This window comes from Physeter macrocephalus, chromosome 13, assembly GCF_002837175.3.
Source record: "Physeter macrocephalus isolate SW-GA chromosome 13, ASM283717v5, whole genome shotgun sequence".
Classification (NCBI taxonomy): domain Eukaryota; kingdom Metazoa; phylum Chordata; class Mammalia; order Artiodactyla; family Physeteridae; genus Physeter; species Physeter macrocephalus.
Genome location: NC_041226.1, coordinates 9,395,536 through 9,421,030, shown reverse-complemented (window position 1 = coordinate 9,421,030; position 25,495 = coordinate 9,395,536). Strand labels below are relative to the sequence as shown.

Here is a 25,495-nt window from a genome sequence, read left to right as displayed (position 1 = left end):
GATTGTTCCAGGATGGTGTTAATTTTTAATATTGTCTCTTTCAGTCCATGCATCTTGAATTTTAGTTCAGAAAATAGGATCTATTACACTCCTGAGTGTGAAACAGTGGAGAGTACTGTGGTGTCCAACCAACTGGCGCTCACCAGTTCCTGGAACTTAGAACTTAATTCTGGATGCTTTTCTGTTGTTTCAGTAGACTGCTCCTTTCCCTGCTCCTTCTCCTGGGAGGCCATCCCTTTCCTGTGGCAACAGGGCATGAACCTGGGCAGTAGCCCGTCCTTCTCAGGAGGCCTAGTTTATACTTCTGTTCATAAATCAATCTGAGTTTTAAGAGGTGCTTTTTTGAAGAAGAAGAAGAGATTTCTAAAGTTATGTAGAGGCAACAAAGCTTTCTAAGAATATTTTTGGCAGGCTGATAAAGAAGGATTAAAAAGAAAAGATACAGGCCCTGGGAGAGTGGTGTTAGCCGTTGGGACACCAGCCAGATATTGGTGCTCACAAATTGGGGGAGACAATGGTCTTTACTGTTACTGTTCAAAATGCTGTTCACGGTCTCTTATCGTCAACTAAAATTATTTCACTTTCAAGGTCTAGGCCAGTGGGCGGTGGGGTGGGGGAGGGCTTTTGCAGAAGGCCTGCCTTCCACGCGGGCGGCCCGGGGAAGTGTCCAGTGTCCCACCCGGTGGGCCTCTCCCCCCAGGGCGAAGGGCACCGGGAGGCGTGGGGGTGGGGCGGGGAGGCAGTGGGAGAGGGGGGCGGGGGTCGCGTTGCCCAGGTTTTCCCGGCTGTCAGTCTCCCAGCGTCCCCAGCTTTCCAGGTAGGGACGACCCCTCCCACGCAGCGGTGGGAAGGAGGGGCTGGGCTCCGAGCGCCCGCCCCTCCATCTATCACATGGCCGGAGAGCCACAAAAACAACAGCTTTGACCAAGACCGTGACTTCAGGAAGGGGAAAGCAGTGTTCTCGCAGCCAGCCCCCACCCCATGGAGGAGAGTTTTCTTGAATCCTTTGGGAGGCTGAGCCTCCGGCAGCAGCAGCAGCCGCCTCGGCCGCCCGCCCCGCCGCCCCCGCGTGGGACACCTCCGCGCCGCCACAGCTTTCGGAAACACCTCTACCTCCTGCGAGGCCTCCCGGGCTCGGGGAAAACTACGCTGGCCAGGTAATGACGCGTCCGGGCACCGCGCGCGGACCCAGGCGAGCGAGCCCCCTGCCCGGTCCCGGCCCGAGCCTGCTGGGGGGAAGCCGGGCCGCCCGGTGCCGGCCGGGCCGCGGGCTCGAGACGCGGGTGGCCCGTCCCGTTGGTTTCCATGCTGCACTCTCGCAGGAGGACGGCTGTCGGCACTGCGCCTGGCGCGAGCCCCAGATGGCACCGGCCCCCGCGCGGCCCCTGCGCCAGCGGGGCGAGTAGCCTTTGCCCCCATCCTCGCAGCGCGGGGTCGGGGGCCCGCGGGCAGTCTTCTTCAGGAAAGCCCGATGGCGACTGCAGAGGAAACCGCCGGGCCGCCCGCTGGCACGCAGGCACCCGCCACGGTGCGGCAACAGGCGTTTTAAACCTGAGCGGAGAAGCGGGGGCCCAGGGGCAGGGGCTGGGACCCGGGCGCGCGGCCGCGTAGAAAATCTGGCGGAGGGAGGCAGCCCTGCGTGTGCTTTGGCGGCTGCGAAGGCGCACAGGTGCCCGGGGGAGGGGGTTGCGCGGCCACTGGAGGCCGTCATTGACACAGCTTCGCAACGGGAGCCCAAATTGGTTGACTCGCGAGGTGTGCCGGCGGCCCCCGTACCGGGTCAGCGCGAATCGCACTGCCTCGTTGCTGGGGCCACGTTGCTAGGCCCGCCGCTCCAGCCTCAGCTCCCTCCACTCTGTCCTGCGCCTTATGTTCCTGCATCGCTGAACTGTTTCTCTCCTTGCCTTTGCTGGCGCTGGCCCGCGTGCCTGTTTTGCCTGCCCGGCTTGCCCTCTACCGCCCTCTCCCCTACTGATTCCACCAGCCCTTTACGACTCAGGCTTATTATCCTCGCCCTCTGGGCTCCACCGCTTCCTGTTTACACCTCTGTGGCTGCGCTTGGTTTTGCACATGGTTTTGTTTATCCTTCTGTAAGTTTCTTGAAGGTAGGCCCGTATCTTACCCTGCAAAAGCACAGTGTCTGGCAGTAGTGTGTGTTCAATAGAAGTGGTCCCTTGCCCTCAAAGAGCTTTCCATCTCAACCAGAGAGTTAAGGCTAGCTGTAGAACCATGGGACTGGCCGTAGAACTGTGGAACCAAAGAAGGAAGAATCAAGGTCGTAGCACACATTGAGAAGCGGATTTGAATGGTACACAAAGACCGTGGGAGGAGCATCTGGGTCCTTTAGGGTCAGGGAACTGTGACAGCCCTGGTGTTGTGCTGCCAGTTTTAGTTAGGATTCCTGGTTGATTTGCGGAGTAGAAGCCTTTAGCAAAACAATATTGCTACATTTTCACAGATTCAAGAGATGGGCGACTTCCAAAGGGCCATTAGTACCCTTTTCTAATAAACATGCGCATTTCAATAGGCCTTCTCTGTGGTTGGGTAGAGAATGGGGGAGCCTGCCTAGAACCCAGCAGAACTTGGTTATTTTATGATACAGTCATGGTGGGTACATCTGTTACCAACAAGGTATCTTCTGAAATCAAATCCCGATCAGTTTTACTTTGGCTTTGCTGATCTGTGCCTATCACACACTGTGTCCGAGAAGGCAGTAAACATCTTTGGCCAGATTTTGTTTATAACTAAAGAAGGGAAGTAATATGGTGAGTGGAAGGTGCACAGAATTGAACAGCAGAAGCCGTGAGTTTTGGACCTCACTTTCCTCATCTCTAAAGCGAATGGATTGGCCTGGGTAGTCTTTAAGGTCCCTTCTGGCTCTAACATTATACACTTTTAGGATTTTAATTCTTGGTTGACATTTGGCTAAGCGGAAGACACCGGATAAGAGACCAGCTTATTAAAGAACGTCTCTCTAGGGACGACTGGCGTGAGCACTGCCCTGGGAGTCTGAAGATTGTGCCTTTAGATCCTCTTCATCACAAAATAGTTGGTGACTTTGGGCAATCACCTGCCTTTTCTTTTTACTTTCCTTTACATGTGAATACTGAGAAGGAATTAGATGATTTACTGAAGATCTTTCTAGCTCTTAATTTCTAGTTGTCAGACTTAAAAATGTTTTGTTGGGCTTCCCTGGTGGCGCAGTGGTTGAGAGTCCGCCTGCCGATGCAGGGGACACGGGTTCGTGCCCCGGTCCGGGAGGATCCCACGTGCCGCGGAGCGGCTGGGCCCGTGAGCCATGGCCGCTGAGCCTGCGCGTCCGGAGCCTGTGCTCCGCAACGGGAGAGGCCACAGCAGTGAGAGGCCCGCATACCGTAAAAAAAAAAAAAAAAAAAAAAAAAAAAAAAAAAAGTTTTGTTAATAATGGCTAGGTAAGGAGCTCTGACCTTTGAGTAAATTTATGGCTTCTTCTTTTTTTTTTTTTTTTTTTTAACCTGTGCCCCACAGCTTGTGGGATCTTAGTTCCCCGACCAGGGATTGAACCCGCACCCCCTGCTCTGGAAGTGCGGAGTCTTAACCACTGGACTGCCAGGGAGGTCCAAGCTCTGCCACTGACTAGCTATGATCTCAACTCCTCTGCACCTCAGTTTCCTTCCCTTTTAAATAGGGCTATCTGCTCTGTCTACTTCAGAGGACTCTTGTGAGGATTAAATGTGTATGAGAGAACTTGTTAACTTTAAAGTGCTGTATAAATTTTAAGAGGCATTAGTTACTGCCGAAGATGTTGATCAGCAGAGATAATCTTCAAGGTGTTCTTAGGGAGAAGTCTGGCTCTGAAGTGAAGGAGGCAGCTGGGAGTTGACATTGTGAGTTCTCTTGATAGGCTGGGCATTGGCAGTTCTGAGAGCACAGGACTTTGGCCCTGCTTTGGGATGGGTTGTGCATTTACATGGAAATCAGGAAAGCAGGCAAGGATACAGTCCACAGCTCAGCGAGGAGAGAGGTCTGAAGGGAGGATGCAAGGTGTAGTGGATGTGACAGGCCATGTCCCTCAAGGAGCTGCCTTCCCCACTTTTTTGTTGGGGGGTCAGGTTGGGGAGAGAAGGAGAATGGCAAATTGTTAAAAAAAGTACATGTGTAAGAAAATAGTAAAACTGTAAGCCTATCTTATGTATTGTTGGATTCTGGGAAATTCATATTTTCATTATTCTATGTATTTTCCAAATTTTCTATAATGAACATGTATTTCTTGGATCAGAAAATAAAATTTTTTCTTTAAAACTTGGAGATCGTTTTTACAAATGCGGGTTCAGCTTTTTTCTGCTTAACTTTTGTTTCTCATTTGATTAAAGAATTAAAAATGTTTTTGAAATTAGGATATGTCTGGTCTTCCAAATCAATGTTAGATTTCTATGCTTTTCACCTATGTTTTTTTTTTGTGGTACGCGGGCCCCTCACTGTTGTGGCCTCTCCCGTTGCGGAGCACAGGCTCCGGACGCGCAGGCTCAGTGGCCATGGCTCACGGGCCCAGCTGCTCTGCGGCATGTGGGATCTTCCCGGACCGGGGCATGAACCCGTGTCCCCTGCATCGGCAGGCGGACTCTCAACCACTGCGCCACCAGGGAAGCCCTCACCTATATGTTTTCATAGTTTGCAGGGACTGGAATGTGGAAACCATCTATTTAAATTCTTTGGACAGGTTAAAAAAAAAACAGTTGGAGTTGTATCTGGTTTAAAATTTTTAAGTACATCAGAGTACTAAAAATTTAGCTTGTCCCTTATATATGTTTTGTCACCTCTATTTCATTTAAAAAGCATTTCAAAAATAGGTTCTTACCATTGACCTGTAAGTCCTGCTTCCAGGAATTCATCCTAAGACAATAACTGGACAAGTGCATGAGGATAGAGGGATGTTCAGCAGAGTTTTTGATATGATAGGAAAAAATATGAAAAAAAAATGTGAGCCAACTTAAGTGTACAAAATTAGAGGATTGGCTTATAAGTCATGAGTCATTAGTGAGAACATAGATGTACATTTGACTACAAATAAATACACAAAAATCCAATTTTCTGTTCAAAGAAATATGTAAAAAGATATTGTTCATAGTGTTAACGCAAGTTAGTGTGCTGGACGCACAGTGAGGCCAAACAAACTGAAACGTCGGAGTTTGGAACAAAGAAAGGTTTATTGGAAGGCCATGCAAGGAGAAGAGGTGGCTCATGCCCTAAAAGGCCCTGAGCTTCCAGAAGGGCTTCGGCAATGCCCTTTTTTTTTTTTAAGTTTATTTATTTTTTTATTAATTTTTATTGGAGTATAGTTGCATTACAATGTTGTGTTAGTTTCTTGCTGTACAGCAGAGTGAATCAGTCATACCTCTACATATATCCACTCTTTCTTAGATTTCCTTCCCATTTAACAATGTGTTTTAAATTTCATTATTTTCCTACCTTTTGGTATTTAGGTCAAAGGGCTATTTGATGTTTGCCATGCTTTTTTTTTTTTTTTTAACATCTTTATTGGAGTATAATTGCTTTACAATGGTGTGTTAGCTTCTGCTTTGCCACAAAGTGGCATATATACAATGGAATATTACTCAGCCATAAAAAGAAAGAAAACTGAGTTATTTGTAGTGAGGTGGGTGGACCTGGAGTCTGTCATACAGAGTGAAGTAAGTCAGAAGGAGAAAAATACCGTATGCTAACACATATATATGGAATCTAAGAGAAAAAAAAATGTCATGAAGAGCCTAGGGGTAGGACGGGAATAAAATGCACTTTTAAAAGCCAGGTGGAGGGGGCGGGTTGAAGGGTATGTGATCCGCTTGTGCGCACGGTTCTCTGATTGGCTTATGGTGAGGTAGCAGGGTGGTGTCACAGGAATTAACATTTATCAGCCCTTAGGCCTGGAGCTGTGTGTTTATGGTCATCAAGTAGTTAACGTCTTCCATTTGTTGGAGAGGGGAGTTTTTTACATCTGCAAGACAACTCAGGAAATGTGCGTCAAATACTATTATCTAGATACTTCATAGGGGAGCCAAAGCAGAGGATATGGGGGAAGTCCTGTCCCGGGAATGCCCCCATGGGGTCCTGCTAGGTTACAATAGTAGCTGATTTTTAGGCAGTGGGATGGAATATAGACTTTTGCCCCTGAGTTATTTTCTCATTTTTTCCACAACAAATACATATTACTTGTTAACTTTTTAAAGGTGAAAATAACTTTTTAAGTTAGCTGCAAATAGTTTTATTCAGTAACTTGGCTCGATAGACCTAGGTTGTGTGATGAAGCATTTATTAAATAACCAAGTAAATATGTCATTTTCTATATAAAAAGGCTTTCCTAGGTTTACTCTCTATTGGACATACTAGGAAGCTTTTTTAATCCGTAAGGAGACTGATTTTAATTATTGGTGATATTAATTAATTAATTAATATTTTATTAATTTTTATTAATTAGCATATGAACTAGCATAGGTCACTTAATTGAACACTTCAGGTTCTTCTTCATTAAAATGAAGCTAATATTCCATTAGTAAGTTTATTGTGAGAATTTAAGGTACTGTGGTCAACAAGGAGCCTATGATTATGAATGTGAAAGCACCGATGAATGTGTGGGCCATATAAATACCAACTGTTGTTAATTTTTCACTAGTCAACAATAGTAGTATTTACTGAGTACTTATAAGACTGTTAGCACTTGCTTAGTAAGGTATATACAAAATAAGATTAAGAGAAGGAGCCTACACAAGACCAACAAAAGGAAGACAATAACCAGTACACTGCTGTGGGTAAGTAAAGTCTCACGGGGAATAGCCTGTTCTTTGCTGGTGGTGTTCAAGGCCAGGGGAGTCACTGAGCATGGTTAGGAAGATAGGATAATTAGGGAAGAGCTAGTCTCCTCCATGTGGAGATGGTTCTTGAACTGGCCTTGAAGACCAGGAGGATGTGACTGAACAAAGGAAGAAGATTACCATCATGAATAAGGAGATGGAGATGGGAAAGAGCTGGATGTTCTAGGCTCATGAGGCGCATGGTTTGACTGCAGTGGGTTGTTCATATTAGTGAGTGTGTTGGTTAGGTAAACCCATGGCCAGATCATGGAGAATGTTAAAATCTGGATAAAGGAATACAGGGTTGAGAGAAGAAACAGGATTCCAATCCTAAGACCCTTTCACTCTCAGCATGTGATCCAGAACTATTTCTTTTTCCACAGCTGAACTGATAAACACACTTGGATCTGCACTTGTTCTATCCTCCGACTTCAGTGAAAACATCTGTGGACGTCTGTTTACCTCTATGCTTTCTTCTGTGCGTGTGTGGACATTTTAACTGCTTTTAAGTGTCCAATTAATTGGACACATGATGTGCAACCATCACCACTATCTCTTTAAAAAAATTTTTATCACCACAAACAGAAACTCTGTACCCATTAAGCAATAACTCCTCATCCTCCCGCCCTCCCTTCAGCCCCTGGTAACCTCTGATCTACTTTCTGTCTCCATGTATTTGCCTACTCTAGATACCTCATGTAAGTGGAGTCATACAGTATTTGTCCTTTCGTGTCTGGCTTATTTCACTTAGCTTAATGTTTTCAGGCTTCATCCATGTCGTAGCATGTGTCAGAACCTCATTACCTCGTGGCTGAATAGCATTCCCTTGCATGGATATACCATTAAATTGTCCTTTTGAAATGAAATGAAATGCAATAGTATATAGTCTTTTTTTTTCTTAATGACATTATTTGAAAAATTAAAAGTTGTCAACCTTAAGTCAGTCCCCGGAATTTTTTTGAATCTTTACGTATCAATCAAAGCAAAGTCTGGGGACCACACTCTAGGACATATGTCCTTTGCAATATGCTAGTTTGTTTTGGCACCATCAAAAATGGTTTGTAACATGGATTCGGTAGGTTCAAAGGATGTTCAGTGACAGCTGTCTTTTCTCCTCATTCTTATCTCTGGACGACATGGAATTTTCCATCAAAAGAAATACCTTTTCATTATTTTTTGGCATTAGAGCTTTCCAAGGAGGTGAAAGGATGCTTTCCTGATGTGATGCAATTATGGGACAGAGATGGGGACAAAGGTATACTTTACAAACAAACACAGTTTTTAAAAAAATAGGGGAAACAGTGAGAAGAGGGGATTAGTTAAGTAGTGAGTAATTAGACCCCAAAGTGTACTCACTCCACAGTGCTCTAAGCCAGCAGGCCTGGACCATGGTGTTTTTAATTATCAGGCTAGGGCTCTCATAAATAAAAGCAAGGTCAAAATAGGAAGTTGGCAGTATTCCAAGTCTGTGGGTATGAAAATAGAGTATCAGGCAGGTGACATCTCAGAGTTTTAGCCACTTAGGTCTATTTGGAGAAGCTACTTTTTATATTTTTAGTAATTTTCCTAAGGTGGGTCCTGAATCTCTTCTCCCCATCGCTGAGAATCCTTGCAGTGCCTCTCTTTGGAGGCTGGGATGAATGAGTACTATATGTGCTTCCTATGTTCACAGAGAGTAAGAACACACTCTGCAGTATGTGTTCACAATCACTTACTAGAAAGGTAACACAGGAGAATCCCCACCACCATAGCCCTGGAGCTGTCAGGATAGTGGAAGAAGACCCTGCTGAATCGGGCAATATAGTGTCGCAGATGTGGTTATGGTTAGAGAAGCAGTAGGAGTAGAGGAAGAAATGAAGGGGAAGAATGTTTTCATACGAAAATCTCAGGAAATGAACAAGAAGTTCCCACAGAGTTCATCTAGTCCAAGCTCAAGACACTAAACTCTGAGAAGTTATATACCTTTTTTAAAAAATTTTATTGAAGTATAGTTGATTTACAATGTTGTGTAATTTCTGTGCAGCAAAGTGACTCAGTTATACATACATATACACACACATATATATACTTTTTCATATTCTTTTCCATTATGGTTTGTCACAGAATATTGAATATGGTTGCCTGTGCTATACAGTATGACCTTTTTGTTTATCCATCCTATATATAATAGTTTGCCTCTGCTAATCCTAAACTCCCATTCCTTCCCTCCCCTACCCCCTTCCCCCTTGGCAACCACAAGTCTGTTCTCTATATCTGTGAGTCTGGTTTTATTTTGTAGATAATGTTGATTTGTATCGAATTTTAGCTTCCACATATAAGTGATAGCACTTGGTATTGGTCTTTCTCTTTCTGACTTACTTTGCTTAGTATGATAATATCTAGTTGTATCCATATTGCTGCAAATGACATTATTTCAAGAAGTTGTATATCTTGATCAAGTTCATAGCGATGAATTCTCCTTATTTCTAATCAGAGCTTTTTCTTCTGCACCAAAGGAAGAGGCTAGTGGGAGTAAGGTGGTAAAAGTATAATGAGGTTGGTTTTGATCTACTGTTCATGAAAAAACAGGTAAAGGCCCTATTAAGTGGGCTTAGTTTACCTGGATTTCAAGTGTCAGGGTAAGGAAGCCACATGTTATTATTTGTCAGTATTGGTGATATGTTTCTTCTAATAAAAAAAAAATTACCAAGGAATTAATTTTATTAATTAATTAATTAATTAATTTTATTTTCGGCTGCGTTTTGACTCTCCGTTGCTGCACGTTGGCTTTCTCTAGTTGTGGTGAGCTGGGGCTACTCTTCATTGCAGTGCGTGGGCTTCTCATTGCGGTGGCTTCTCTTGTTGCAGAACATGGGCTCTAGGCACACGGTCTTCAGTAGTTGTGGTACACAGGCTCAGTAGTTGTGGCTGGCAGGCTCAGTAGTTGTGGCGCATGGGCTTAGTTGCTCTGCGGCATGTGGGATCTTCCCGGACCAGGGCTCAAACCCGTGTCCCCTGCATTAGCAGGCGGATTCTCAACCAGTGCGCCACCAGGGAAGCCCCAGTTTTCTTTATTAATGTGGTACCATTGAGGGCCATGGGAAGAGATGAGATTTGGATTTCTGAATAAGTATTCATATTTATCCTGACTATGATGTGTCGGGGAGAGATAGCCAACACTGACCTCCCAGGGTTATCTCATGTTTCTTCCTCATTTGCTCACATGACAGGATATTTATAACATAACCCAACTTAGTGCCCTGGTTCCTTCTTGGCATTTTGACGAACTCTTCTCTATATAATGGCAACCGTTTTAAGGCCCATCCGGACTCTAGAGGAACCCAATATGAAATTATTATCATTCCAGGTTACCTTAAAGATAGCTAGGCTCTATGAGATTGAGGAAATAGTACGATAAAAGGAAAACTAGTCTCACGTCTGATTGTTCCTTCATAACGCTCTCCATCGCATTGCAGGCATGGCTTGGGGAGAAGGCTATCTGTTTTGATCAAGGTAAGAGCCTGGGAAAAAGGGTACGGCAGTAATGGAGACAGAAAAGAAAGCCCACATTTACTGAGTATTGACTGTATGCAGGCACTATATATGCTAGCTTACTGGATCTGTACAATAATCCGAACATGGAGTGTTTTTATGTTATAGATGAGGACGTTAGGATTAGAGAGTCATGCATTTGATGCTGAGATTCAGGATTTCATAATGCACAAAATGGTCTTACCTTACCAGCGATGTTCATGGACCAAAACACCTACATCCACTTTTGACGATTAAGGAGTCCTGTTGAAGTATTGTATAACTAGGATATTTCAGAGTTCTTTACCCATACTTTTTAAGGTTATGATGAAGAAAAGGGTCTGAAACGGGCCTTCTCTGCCATCCAGAAAGGCCCTCTGGATAGTAGCACCTCTCCAACCTTCTTTGCCCCTTACTTTGACTTTCTTTTCTTTCTTGAACTTAGCACCACTTGGCATACACATACTTGTTTATTATCTATTTCTTTTATGAGAAGGTAAGCTTCATGAGATGTGATGCAAGCTCCATGAGATCAGGAGCTTTATTCTGTTCAGTCCCTAAAAGAAGGCCTGGCACATAGTAGGCCTAAATATTTGATGGATGTGTTAATGCCAGAAACTTCCTAAGAGTTGGTAGCTCAGAATCAGCATGGGTCTTGAGTAAACAACAAAACCAAAAAGGAGATTATTCACATAAAGAGAAATGTAAAAGAATGCATGAGCTGTTGAGAATAGACAAGAGGGGGGAAAAAAAGAAAAAGAAAAAAAAAAACTTCTCTTTTATTCCATTCATAAGAAACCCATTCCTGTTTTACATGTGAAAATGTTTCACGTGCCATCTCCTTCACCCAATAGTTATCCTAAAGAGGGATTTAAAAATAAGTATCAAAGATACAGCTGTTTTCCCATTTAAACAGCAGTCAGAAAAGAGCCCAAAGTGACAGTTTTCCTGTCTGGCCACTGTTCTGTTGTCTGTAACTGCTTTATGACATTTTGGGAAAACACAGCTAAAAACAAGTTAGTGCTGAGGTGGGTGTGCTTCTGATTCCTTCTCCTCTTCAGAGCATGGCTGAGTTGAAAACATAAAACATAGCCTGTGGCATTGCTGGATTCTCTGGAAGGGTGCTGTTCACATTCAAGTTACTGAAAGGAATTTCTCCTAGAAACTGCAGTGGAGCCACACTGGCACATGAGGGCTAACTGTGAGTCTGGTTTTGGATCTCATAAACACGCCCTACTTTGGAGGTGTGAGGAGTGAGGGCAAGAGTGAGGAGTAGGACAGCCTGGGAACTCTTCACTGGAGTCCCCATAGCCACTGTGGCTTGGCGGTATCCATGGTGCTGGTGATGCTTGAGCTCCATCTCGCCAAGGGCAGGGCTCAGCCTTGGCATGGTGGTCGGCAGCACCGAGAAGGGCAGGCCACACCGGGCTTCAGGGGAGACTGGCCCGAGATGTTTACAGCCATGTCTCCCTCCTCATTCTCCTCAGGTTGTTGGGTCACTGAATCTGTTTCCTCCCTCCCAGCTTAAAGTCCTTGAGGAGAATTCCAATAACATCTAGAGGAAGTGCTGGAATCTAAGAATTCTCTCTCCCAGTCCTCTTTGGGGGTAAATCGGAGGTTTGGGTAAAATTCTCAACCTGTAAAGATGAGTAAATAGAAATTCTCCTCAGACAGTTTGGGACCCTATACAAAGTTTACATAATTAAGACAACAGAGCCTAACATTCAAGAATCATTCATACAGTTACCAAATATTTATTGATTATCTCTCATGTACCAGACATTCTTCTAGATGCTTAGAATAGAGCAGTGAACAAAAGAAACAAAAATCCCTGCCTTCATGGAACATACATTGTATCAGAGAGAAAATCTTTTTTCTGAAGGAAAGAAGGAAATTTTAAATAACATCTGCTCTGCTCTGTTCTTTCAAAAAACAAACAAAAAGGATTCCATAGCTATCCCACTTGGAGTGTATACCCTCAGGAGACATTCTACATATGCACAAGGAGATTGGCACAGTGATGTTCACAAAAAGTTGTTCATGATAGAGAAAATTGCAAATAACCTCAGTGTCACTAGAGAAAAGGATAAATGTGGTTTGTTTATTTTATATCACTCAATCACAGTGGTTTAGTGTATAGCTCTGAGGCCAGAAGCCTGGGTTTTAATCCAGCTGTACCACTCACTGGTCTTTTTTTTTTCCACCAGCTTTATTGAGGTGTAATTAACACATTGTGTAAGTTTAAGGTGTACAATATGTTGATTTGATACATTTCTATATTGAAAAATGGTTACCACCGGACTTACCTGGTGGTGCAGTGGTTAAGAATCCGCCTGCCAATACAGCAGACATGGGTTCGAGCCCTGGTCTGGGAAGATCCCATGTGCCGCGGAGCAACTAAACCCGTGCGCCGCAACTACTGAGCCTGCACTCTAGAGCCCGCAAGGCACAACTGTGGAAGCCCGCGCACCTAGAGCCCGTGCTCCACAACAAGAGAAGCCACCGCAATGAGAAGCCTGCGTACTGCAATGAAGAGTAGCCCCTGTTCGCAACTAGAGAAAGCCTGTGCACAGCAACGAAGACCCAGCACAGCCAAAAATAAATGAATAAATTAATTTAAAAAAAAAAAAGAAAAATGGTTACCACTGTTGTTAGCCAATGCCTCCATTGTGCCACATAATTACCATTCCTTTTTTGTGGTGAGAATATTTAAGATCTACTCTCTTAGCTACTTTCAAGTTCATAATAACAGTATTAACTATAACCACCATGCTGTGCATTAGATCCCCAGAATTTATTCATCTGATAATTGGAAGTTTGTACTCTTTGACCAACATTTCCCCATTTTCCAACACCTTCAGCCCCTGGTAACCACCACTATACTCTCTTTCTATGAGTTCAACTTTTTTAGATTCCACATGTAAGTGAGATACAGTATTTGTCTTTCTCTGATTTATTTCACAACATAATGCCGTTAAGGTTCATCCATGTTGTCACAAATGGCAGGATTTCCTTCTTTCTCATGGCAGAATATATTTACCACATTTATCCATTTGTCCATTGACAGACACTTAATTGTTTTCATATCTTGGCTATTGTGAATAATGGTTCAGTGAACATGGGAGTGCAGATAACTCTTCAAGATCCTGTTTTCATTTCCTTTGGGTATATAACTAAAAGTGGGATTACTGGATTTTATGGTAGTTCTATTTTTAATTTTTTGAGAAACCTCCATTCTGTTTTCCACAGTGGCTGCGCTAATTTACATTCCTTCCAACTGTGCACAAGGTTTTCCTTTTCTCCACGTTCTCATCAACACTTTTAATCTCTTGTCTTCCTGATGATAGCCATTCTAACAGGTGTGAGATGATAGCTCATTGTGGTTTTGATTTGCGTTTTCCTGATGATTAATGATGTTGAGCACCTTTTAATGTACCCGTTTGCCATTTGTATGTCTTCTTTGGAAAAATGTCTTTTCAGATCCTCTGCCCATTTTTTAATTGGATTGTTTGTTTTTTGCTAATGAGTTATATGAGTTATTTATATATTTTGGATATTAATCCCTTATCAGATACATGATTTGGAAATATTTCTTCTGTTTGGTAGATTGCCTTTTTATTTTGTTGATTGTTTCTTTTGCTGTGTAGAAGCTTTTCAGTTTGATGTAGTCTTATTAATTTTTGCTTTTATTGCTTTTGCCTTTTGGTGTAATATCCAAAAAATCATTGCCAAGACCAATGTCAAGGAGATTTTCCCCTATGCTTTCTTCTAGGAGTTTTATGGTTCAGGTCTTATGTTTAAGTCTTTACTCCATTTCAAGTTTTTGTGAGTGGTTTAAGATGGGTCCATTTACATTCTGTCTTAACCACTGCCACATCCTAAACTAAAATGTTAGATGGGCTGGGGAGTAAAATGTAACAGAACATGGACAAATATTTACATAATCTTGGGTTGGGAAAGACTTGTAAATGTATTATCAAAGACAGAAAGTAGAAAATAAAAGATGGATACATGTGACTAAGAAAACTTCTAATAACTGAGACTTGTATGTTAGAGTCATTATAAACAATTAAAAAGAAATTGATGTACTTAAGAATTTTACATATTCAAAAAGAAAGCCATAAACCTCCCAATAAGGAGGTTTTATTAGGACATGAAAATGCAGTTCACAAAAGAATATCTCTAAATGACCAGCATGCATAAGAAAAAGTATTTAAACTTGCTGGTAATCAAAGAAGTTGGGGACAAACTAAATACCTAACCCCAAAGAACATTGGTTAAGTAAATTATGGTACATCCATATGAATAACTATGTCATAATCATTCAAAATAATGGCACAGAGTCATATTTTATGAGGTAGGAAATAATTGCTGTGGAAATAAGTTTGGTGAAAATAAGTTGGTATTCTCTATGTTTCTGTTTTTATGTAACAAAATATCAGATGAGAGAAAAAGAAAAAAGAAACTCTGTCCCCTGGAAAAAGGATCAAAATATTAATAATTATTTTTAAGTGGGGGAATATAGGAACCTCTCCTATTTTGCGGTTTTCTCTTTCAAAATATTTTGTCTTGAATATGTATTACTTTGCTAATAAGAAAGGAAAAGTAGTATTTTTAAGGTTGGTGTAGACAAAGACACAGGAGCCAGCTTGAAGGGGTACCTGCTGGTCAGATTTGGGGCCATTTGTTCATCATAAAGAATAATGATGGTAAGCATTATTAAAAGGGGACGGGGAAAGAGAGCTCTTCCTTACTAGACAATGCCGCCTAGTAAATACAGAAGAAATTATTACATGGGATATCAGTATTTGCAATTCCCAATGTAATAACTGATTTGGCAGTGATCGGCAATGAATGTAAAGATCGTTGAGGGAAAGGTTGTTGGGGAACAGGATGTTACGTGGAGTCTCGTGTTTCACAACCCCTGCCCACCAGCATTACATAGTATTACAAGGGAAGCAATGCACCTTTACAGTGGAGAGATCTAGCTGACAGCACCTTTTAGCCAAGTGGTCAAACTTAGCACGATGGTACAAACGGTCATTATGTGCAATCAGAATTACACAAACATCACCTCTGTATGTTCCTTCTAAAAATGTTTAACCTGGATCTAATTATGAGGAAACAATCATGCAAACCCAGAATGTGGTGCAGTCTCAAGCCAACCGACTAGACTCTTCAAAAAGGGAAACCAAAGAAGGCATGAGGACAGTTCTAGATTTAAAGACACCAAAGAGACATAATAACAAATGCAGTACTTGAACCTATGAAAGATATTATTGGTACCATGAAGGAAATTTTAAAATTTTAAATTAAAAAAATCTATTAACATTAGCTGTTATAAATAGCTATAATATAAAATTACAGTGTAAATTAATATGCTTATAATTTATTTGTAGTATATATTTATAATCTTATAATTTATAATAAAGTAATTAAATTAATGTTATTTTTAAGATGTGATATAATTATGTAGGAGAATGTTCTTATTCATAGAAGATACTTGACAAAGCATTTAGGAACAAAGTATCATGATGTCTGCAACTTACTTTTAAATGGTACATCAAAAATACATATGCGAGAGACGTAAAATAAATGAGGCAAAATGTTAACAACTGTAGGTGAAGGGTAAGGAGTGTTCATAGTATTATTCCTTCAACTCATTTCTATAGGTTTGAACCTTTTCTACATATAAAAGGTTGGGGGGGAGGTTCAGGTGGCAATAAAAAGGAGAGGGCAAGTATGGAATAAATGAGACAAGGGACATGGCAGCCCAGTACAGTGTATGGATCTTGTTTAGCTCTTGATTCAAACAAACCAATTATAGTAATATGTTTATGAGAAAATCAGGAAAATCTGAACGCTGATGCGGTATTTGCTGAAATGAAGTATGAAGCAGATGGAACAAAACTGGCCATATGATGATAATTGTTAAAGCTGGACGATGGGTATGTGGGGAATGCTTATATTATTCTGCCTACTTTTGCATGTTGGAAAATTTCCATAATAAAAAAGTTAGGGGTACAACTCAAAATTACATAACTAATGTTGGACTTTTGTCAGCGAGTGGGGAGTAACTAATAGATATCTAAATATATTCCCATGGTTCTCTGTTATTAAATAAAAGAATGACATAAGTTGTGAAATCAAGATTAGAGCCTTGAGTTTCTCTCATAGTAGTGCTTTCAAGTGAATTTGGGGGGAGCTGTGGAGGTGAAAATTATGTGGATGTAATTGTCTTTCTATTTTTTTCCCTTTTATTTTCATTCTCTCGATTTCCCTAATGCATGAGGCTCCTGACCACCATAAAGAAAGCTAGAGCTGGGGCATTATCCTCATCACTTCTGAAGCTGATGGAATGGTATTTATTGCTTCCACTTAAGTTTGAGACTCTCAAGATTGTCTATTTAATCAGTTTTTCATTTAGCTAGGAGAGCTTTTATTGTCTTGCTTATTCAAGATGTACATGACTGCCAGTGCTAATTTAACATTCAGGTGAAGATAAAACACGTTTTCGAAGGAATGATCTTTGAGTAGATCATGAAGACGGCTTTTTCTTCCTCCCCTGCCCACACATTCCATTAGAGTTGTAAAGGTGAAAAACACTCATATTTTTGCCTTCCTGTTTGTTAGGAGGACCATGTAGGCTACAGTGGAAAACATGAGTAGATAAGGCTATGTCTATGAAAAGAAAAACTCAACTCTGAAAATGGCAAAACAAAACCTATAAGTGGCAGACTTAATAGGAAAACAAATGAAACCAGATTTAGAAGGGATATCCAAAAAAAAAAAAGTCCTGGAACTAATATCCAGAGTTGCTTAACATAGTACACAAAAGATAAGGCAAATAAGTTACACATATTATTTAAACTCTGAATGAAGCTATCATGATTTAGACTAGATAATATTGATGAAAATAATTTAAAAACTGTAAAGCATTTACAAATATAAAATACACACACCTGAAAATGCAGTTAGTGTTGCCCTTAGATTTTCTTCTAAGGTGTCTTTATAATAATAGTTCACATTGGAGGTTAAAGTTTGGATCTATGATTTGGGCTTTTCAGTTTGAGTGTCTTTAAAATCAAAAAGACATTTACAAGGAAACTATGCGAATTTATTTAATCAGATCTTTATACTTTTCTTTCATGTCAGTTTCTTTATCTGTGGTAGATTTTAAATGGCCACATTTTCTCCACCACCTCTCCCATTATGTACACACTCCAATATACTTTACTATGATGGCATGTAAACAGTCTTAGTTGGAAATTTTGACTTCGTTTTTATTATTAATAAAATAACATACCTTACATTTATAAAGTGCCTTACCTCTTGGAAAATGTTTTCCCATACCTCATCTCATTTGAGCCTTACTAGAAGCTCTGTTTAATAGGTAGTAATTATTATACAAGTTTTTAGTCAGGAAAACAGAAGCTTAGAGAGAGAGATCACATGACTGAGTAGTGGAAGAGTCAAGAATTGAACCCCAGTGTTTCAACCTAAGGGCTTCGTTATCTGTGGTTTCAGTGCCTTGCGTTCTTTCCTGATTAAAGAGAATTCTTCTTGATGAAGAAGAACAAACAGTTGAATAGTTCGGTTTTCTCTTTACATTTCCTGCCCTTGTCACCCTCCAACATTTTTTTCCTCCAACTTTTAAATATCTTTTTATTCTGAGCATGGCCATTTTGTTATGTACTCTATTTGCCTGGTGAATTTGTTTGATGTTAGAATTATGCTGGTGAGTGCTGCAGGGAGAAGAGAAAAAAACATACATTCATTGTGTCAGGTGCTGCGCGAGGCGCTTCCCCAAGTTATTAAGTCATCATCCTAACTTAGCGAGATAGGTGACATTATCCACAGTTTTTACAGATGAGGAAAAGAGGCTCAGAGATTTACCCAGTTACCTATCTAGCATAATAGCCATCTTCTCCCCCGAAAAGTCTGAATAAGGATTTCAAGTGGGAACATCTTCTCTGTGAAGTTTATTTTGTACAGAACTTAATATGGTTTTTGGTTTTTTTAGGTTTTTTTTGCTTTAAAGGGGGAACTCCATGATGGTTTTTCTTTTTTCTGTGATATTTTCATATTTAGAGAGAGTGATAGAGGTTTAGGAAGGCATGGGGAATGTTGGAATCTGCCTCTTTTCTCCTGCTGTGGCTTTAAAATTCGGTTTAGGTTACTGCTAAAATGTTACCTAGTAGAGGTAGCACACACATCACATCACTTTAATCTACATTTCATACATCAGCAAGAACCAATATCTCAGATGGGTCCTTATGGAGAACAGATCTCCAAGGCGAGGGGACCCAGGACAGGTGAGGGGATGCAGAAAGGGGCTGCAGCATGAGGGTGTGGGCAGTGGTACATCACAGTTGGAATGGCAGTAAGGGCTGTGCCCACAAGGAATGACTCTTGTCACACCCGCAGTGTAGCCTCCAGAGGTTCATCTGGAGTCACTCCTGGTTGCTACAAAAGTCAGTGGTGATGACCAGCACTTCCTAGTTTCAAGAGCTGGGCACCACACACAGTCCCGTCAGCCCTCTCCTTCCCCCTACGAAAGAGTGATACCTTCTAGAGAGAATAAGCATCTCATGTTTTTGAGATTCAACAACTCAAACCTGGTGGTCTCATAAACTGTTAAATGTTGGAGATGGAAGGAAATGATTTATATTATGAAAATGCATGGTCATAAAATAATCTCTTATTTCCCCACTTTCCAGACAATTGCAACACGACTTTCCCAGGGCCCTGATTTTCAGCACGGATGATTTTTTCTTCAGGGAAGATGGTGCCTATGAGTTCAATCCTGACTTCCTGGAGGAAGCTCATGAATGGAACCAGAAAAGAGGTGACAAATTCCTTTCCACACCCCTGGTAAATCCTATTGTGCACATAGATTGTAGTTACTGCAAAATGAAAAAGTTGTATGGAAGGAGCTTAATCTAAAGTTCTGCCATTTTTTCCCCCAAACAGAATGCCAGAGTGTAACCTCCCTAGATTCCAGGAAAAAGAAAATTATTGATAGTGGGTTCTGAAATAGGTGGTATTAAAGTTGTATGAGCACATCCTGTAATAAAAATAACAAAATATGGAGTACGCTCACCCTTCTCTGATTGTTACTTGTTGTTCACTGTTATATAACATTGTGTTGCAGCAAGAAAAGCAATGAGGAATGGCATATCCCCCATTATTATTGATAATACCAACCTCCACGCCTGGGAAATGAAGCCCTATGCAGTCATGGTAGGAAGAAGTATCATTGTGAATTTTCAGTTATGGACATTTTGTGAGAAGGTTGAAACATTTGTTCTTTCTTCTTTTTCTGATCTTCCACGATCTCATATTCATTAATAGTTGTTCTCTCAGGGAGCAGGTAAAGAGGTTTTAGTGTTTCTCTGCTGTTCAATGGCTGAAATTTACTGAGATGCTAATACCACCTCAGGGTACATTTAAAAAATAGTCCTTGGTCTGAATTCTTGACAGCATTTCTGTCTTGATTGTTTTCCTAAGGGAAGGCTGAAAGCTGCCAATAAATGTTGGACTAGATGATGCCACCAGCGGAGTTGTAGATGATGTTCATAGCACACTTCTGTCTTTGCCACGCTGGGGACTTCAGTACTATGTAGTGCTGCTGCATGGAAGTTCTAGGGCAATGAAATTCTTAGTTTAAAAACATATTAACACTGTAACCCTGTTAAGATACTAGAATACAAATATAAATACATATATAAAGGTAACAACTCAGCTGTCTACTGTCAGAACAACGGATGAATAAAGCAATATGCACATTTTTCTTTATTTTTGAAATATGTCTGATCTGTTTTAAGACATATTTCATCTTTTGTGCTAGTAAGTTTTCATTCCTTACGGAGTGCAGAAAACAGAAAAGATCCAGAAACATACAGGGGCAGGATGAAGACAGCTGAGTATTCTCCCTACTTGGCTAATTGTAAAGTGAATATCTCTATAATATAATATCTCTGGGCTCATGGCAGTCTATTTTTAAGCCTCTTTTTACATTTCAGGCAAAGTAGCTTACATACAGGTATGCTTTTCTCTAACTGTACTTTCATCAGTTTTATTTAGGCCCAGACGTGGGACTTTGGTGAATGTAGGAAAAATTAGCATCAACTTTGTGGTTACTTCAGTTCACGGATCGAGCATCCACTTGGGAGAGAAATGAACAGGGACGTGAAGAGTCACGTTAATTAAGGCACAACTCAGAACCAAGAGTCAGGTTAACTGAGAGTGGCTTAAGGGAAGTTATTTTACTTTTTATTTTCTAATTTCTAGACATGCACAATCTTTTCCAGACATCCACAGCTATTAGTAAGACCCAGAAATTAAATATTTTCTGCCTATGATATCTGATATCCTTCCCAAATTAGAAGTGTCCATCTAAAGAATGCAGAGGAAAGCTGCTTACTTAGTTCTTTTCATTCTGTATTTTATAACACAATAAAAAAATAGTGATAATAGAAAGTTCAGTTTGAGATTAAAAAAAGTAGTGGTCAATTTATGAATGTAAACAATGTTGAAATGGTAATAATTTTCTAAACTCAAGGAAATAGGGCACAGTGAATTGAGCCAAATTATATTGCATAGCTGGGAGAGCTACTTTTGGAGGGAAGAATATGTAAAGGATGTGGAAACCACTTTTGTTTCCCAAGCTCTGTGCCTATGGCACTCTCACTTTGTAAACCAAGGTATGAGGAATAGGCCAAGGCATTTGACAGCAGTGAGTCTATGATAGTCACATAAGGGACTTCGAGAAGCCAATGGAGTTCATTCCTCACTCCTGTAGACAGGGCATTTAAAAATAGTTCAGCTATCTATTTTTTAAATGTTCAAAACAAAGAACCTTTGTAATTTTCCATCATGGTAAATAGAATTATTCACAATTTATCATTGGGAACCATAATATAATCTGAGAGTGGCTAAGTATCGAAATGTACCAACTGTATTTGTTAACATAAACTAAGGCATTGGATTACTGGTTAAACAAAAGGAATTTTAGAAAAGATTTGTAGTAAATGTTAAATGGCAGCATAAACATTCCCAAACATACATACCATGTCTTCAATGTTTTATGTACTTTTGAAAAATCAGGCACTTGAAAATAACTATGAAGTTATATTCCGAGAACCTGACACTCGCTGGAAATTCAACGTTCAAGAGTTAGCAAGGTACTTCTTTGTTTTTCTAGTTCCTCATTGTGTATCCTGCTGTTTTCAGGTATTTCAGACCGAACAAAAGAATCTTTTCAGGCTGGAAATGGACATGGTAGTTTTCAGGCCAGAAATGGTAATTCTTGGAAATTGATAACTTTGGAATTATTAATGTGAAAGACTTTAGTTTGGGGTCAGTTTTCTAATATAATGCTAAATGCTAAATCTTGGCTTGGACTTGGTCCTTGGAAAGGACACATTTAACATTCTGCTAAAATGCTTCATTAATGAACATTTAAAAGCACTTTCCTCTGCATGGGATTGCACTTGTGAGTGATGTTTTTGCACTTAGGCTAAGCAAAGATCTTTAGATATTGAACAGTCTGTGGTTCATTTATGGTCTAGATGCTGCTTCTAGTTTGTAAAGCAGTAAATGTCCAAATAATACTAACTTGTTGACTGAATGCATGGGTTCTGATATTCACTATCTGTGCTATTTGATAACGTCAATTATTTAAAGTAACCAGTGAGATCAGAATTTACTTTTTAGGAATAAGTCTAGTTCATCTTATGGTTATAAGCAGATAGTGTTTCCAAAGGGATCTGTGGACCACCCCCATCAGAATCACTTGAGTGGTTGTTAAAGTCCTAGTTCATGGACCCCATTCCATAGATGGAATCTCTGGTAACTGCATTTCAAACTACATCCCCAGTTGATTCTCATGCCCACTAGAATTGAAGAATACTGTTTTTATAAGGATCTAGAAGTATCTAGGACTGACATAATTGATTATAGATATATGCATGACAAATTGGCAAATACATAATAAAAAGATCTCACGGTGTTTTTTTATGTTTTGAAGCACAGAATTGAGATTTCCAGAAACAAAGCATTTTTGAAGCTTTAGCTCTTTGCTAGCCTCAGGGTAGTTTGGGAGTGTGCAGGGCAGCATGAAAAACAGGAGTTGAGCCTGAAAGATAACTGCTTAACACGATGTTTTGCTTTTGTCAGAGTTCCATCCTGAGAATAGGCAGTGCATATCTATGTAATAATATAGGACTTGTAAAATACAAGAATTTATATCATTTTGATATGCTGCCTTAACTAACCAGTTACATTTTTTTTTTCCCCCACGCAGAAGAAACATTCACGGAGTCCCAAGAGAGAAAATACACCGAATGAAAGAACGGTATGAACATGATGTTACCTTTTACAGTGTGCTGCATGCCGAAAAACCAAGCAGAGCGAACAGAAACCAGGACAGGAACAATGCATCTCCTTCCGACGGTGCAGGGTACTGGAACACCTACGCAGAGTTCCCAAACCGGAGGGCTCATGGCGGCTTCACTAATGAGAGCTCCTTTAACAGAAGGGGTGGTTGTCACCATGGGTATTAGGTCTCTCTTACAGATATTCAGAATTTTCCTAAATCAGTTTTTACTTCAATTTTTGGTATTTATTCTTCATTCAGTTGTAGTCAGAGCTCTAATTCCAGTGTAAATAGTCAAACCTGAAAGTTTTTGAGCAGAAGTCATTACATTCCTCTTCAACAAGCATTTGTTAAAGTGATCCTATATGCATGGTCTGATGCTGAGAGTTCTGCCGATTTGATTAAACAAAGTCCCTTTCTCTAGAGAAAGAATTACTTTAAAACTGAAACCTGAGAACATACTCAAGAACATAATCAGCCATATAGGCTCATTAATGAACTAAAGTGTTTATAACATAAAGCTTCAGAACCACTTTCTCTGAAGCAATCTATTTTTTCAGGAAATTCATCTCCATCAGGAAAGCTGGAAAGGTGAGGGAGAAGTAGGAGGCAGGAAAAATTTTAGTGCCATTGCTACTTTGATCATCCATGTATCCAAAAATGTGAGATGTGTGGCTATAATGATGATATTGATTTTCCTTTAAAATGAATATGCCAGAAAGTACACACCTAAGGGAATATTGTCCTTCAAAGCAGACACCTTGGGAAATTATTGCTTTATTTTAGCAATGTATCATTGTTAGAAGTGTCTGTTAAAATCTTTAATAGCTATACAAGCTACTTAGGAAAATCAGTATCATTATTTAAAGTCATATCTTGTGTTTTAACTACCACTTTATTGAACAGGGTTAAACCTGAATAACTTTTGGCTGTTGAGCTAATAGTGTAAATAAAACAAGCCTGCCTTTATAAAACACTAATTTTTAAGAGGAATAATTAAGCAGTTTTTAAAATTATGCCTATAAACATGTCTAATCGGTTGGCAGCTCCAAAGTTTTGGGAGTACAAGGAATGAAGCATCCCAGGCTGTAGATTATATGGAGTTATGGAAAAGTCATGCTCGCCTTAAGAGGAGCAATCTCAGTGTTTTATGTGGTATTAAGACGAAGTTCTACCACAACTGTTATACTAATAGTGAATTTATGAATCCAAATTAAATCTTAAAAGGTTGGAATCAGGGCTTCCCTGGTGGCGCAGTGGTTGGGAGTCCGCCTGCCGATGCAGGGAACACGGGTTCGTGCCCCGGTCCAGGAAGATCCCACACGCCGCGGAGCGGCTAGGCCCGTGAGCCATGGCCGCTGAGCCTGTGCGTCCGGGGCCTGTGCTCCGCAACGGGAGAGGCCACAACAGTGAGAGGCCCAAGTACCGGAAAAAAAAAAAAAAAAAAAAGTTTGGAATCAGATTAATTTGGTGTGAGACCACAGATAAGACCATGTAGGATGTATGCTTTATTTCTTGTTGGCCAACAGCTTCTTTCTAATGTTTTGTGAAGTATTATTTTAAGTGTTCTATATAATGGTGCTTTTATGGTTATTAAAAATTATATATGGTATTGCTTTACATGGATTTGTCATTGAATCTAATTTTTTTTTGGTTTAAGAATATAAAATTAATTACAGAAATTCCACAGAATTCTACCATATTGAGAACCAATTTTTCTATATTATAACCTTATTTACCAGTCTTCTTTAATGAATAGGAGACATAAAGGTAAAGACAAAAGCAACCTTATATTTTACGTATTATTATTTGATCTCTACACATTAGAAAGAGTATATTACTTTCATATTCCATTTCTAGTACATTGAAGTCTAGTCAACATCTTGATGACTATCAATCAGTCAGCAATGTAACTAATTTTTTCTTCATTAACATTTTAAAAATTGGTGTCTCCTTTGAGTAGCATAGTTTGGCCAACAAAACTAAAATTTAGTAAATCTGAATGAATCTAAGGTATAGTTTTGGCTAAATTCTGTGTATCCAAGATCAACACATAATAATCTTCTAATAATAATGATAATCCACATAACAATACGCGTTTTCCAGGCCCAGGTGGTCCTGGGTATCCTAGTCAATGTGGTCACTGCAGAACTAGGTCAATCTGGATGGCTTGACTCATTTAGGAAAGCAGAGGCGAGAAGTGTCAGAGAGCCCAGATGGGAATTCCTTTCCTTGATTCTGTAGGAGCAGTCTAAAGGATCAGATTTCAAGCCCTCCTGTTTTACTTCTCTCTGCTTAGGGTTTCTGGTTCACCTGGGCTGGGCTGCTTTGGAGTAGTAGTCCCAGGTTATAGATCCAGAGCTTTTAAAGAGCTCAGAAGAATAGTTTCCCAGTATATTTGCCTGATTCAAACATAAAAATCATTGATTAAATGCTGCCAACTGTATTTATCCCACCCAGAAGTGATCTATTTTTTCTTTCAACACCCATGGCTCCTGATTTATATAATTTTTTGAACATTCAACACTGACTTGTTTTGTGTATTAACATTTGCATCACTCACAGAGCTGGCATAGTGCTTTATATACACAACAGGCTCTCATTAAGTGATTGATTGATTGTTGAATAAGTAACACAAATTTGTTTCACCATTTACCCCTTATCACGCAGTATACATTGTTGACTTTGTAATCATTAAATTGTCACTTTTGGGGGGATAATATGCACATATACTCAAGCTTCACATTTTGCTTATATAGCTTGGCTATATTATTTACAA

The 25,495-nt window shown here is 40.3% G+C and overlaps 1 protein-coding gene and 1 non-coding gene across 7 annotated transcripts; both read left to right on the top strand.

Moving 5' to 3' along the window:
* The first annotated feature begins 767 nt into the window (after nucleotides 1–767).
* Nucleotides 768–24,300, top strand: N4BP2L1 (NEDD4 binding protein 2 like 1). 6 transcript variants are annotated; one of them, XM_028497498.2, is made up of 5 exons: nucleotides 768–1,157; nucleotides 19,058–19,185; nucleotides 19,492–19,580; nucleotides 21,447–21,523; nucleotides 22,645–24,300. In XM_028497498.2, the coding sequence occupies exons 1-5, from the start codon at nucleotides 982–984 to the stop codon at nucleotides 22,901–22,903; spliced, it is 729 nt and encodes a 242-aa protein (XP_028353299.1). In that variant the 5' UTR covers nucleotides 768–981; the 3' UTR covers nucleotides 22,904–24,300. The 6 variants fall into 6 exon arrangements, 4 of the variants coding, with proteins under 4 accessions (XP_028353299.1, XP_007105522.1, XP_028353300.1 ...); XM_007105460.4 differs by lacking the exon at nucleotides 21,447–21,523 and adding an exon at nucleotides 21,573–21,641 and having other exon boundaries at nucleotides 22,645–22,822; XM_028497499.2 differs by lacking the exons at nucleotides 19,492–19,580; nucleotides 21,447–21,523 and adding an exon at nucleotides 21,573–21,641 and having other exon boundaries at nucleotides 22,645–24,297.
* On the top strand, nucleotides 11,214–11,345 carry LOC112065443 (small nucleolar RNA SNORA16B/SNORA16A family). Its single transcript, XR_002892043.1, has one exon. It is a non-coding gene; the product is annotated as a small nucleolar RNA SNORA16B/SNORA16A family (small nucleolar RNA).
* Nucleotides 24,301–25,495: the final 1,195 nt, after the last annotated feature.

Coding starts and splice junctions, on each gene's coding strand:
- N4BP2L1 (XM_028497498.2), top strand. CDS start 982: ATGGAGGAGAGTTTTCTTGAATCCTTTGGGAGGCTGAGCCTCCGGCAG. Junction 1,158..19,057: donor GGGAAAACTACGCTGGCCAG/GTAATGACGCGT, acceptor CCCACTTTCCAG/ACAATTGCAACACGACTTTC. Junction 19,581..21,446: donor TGAAGCCCTATGCAGTCATG/GTAGGAAGAAGT, acceptor TTGAAAAATCAG/GCACTTGAAAATAACTATGA.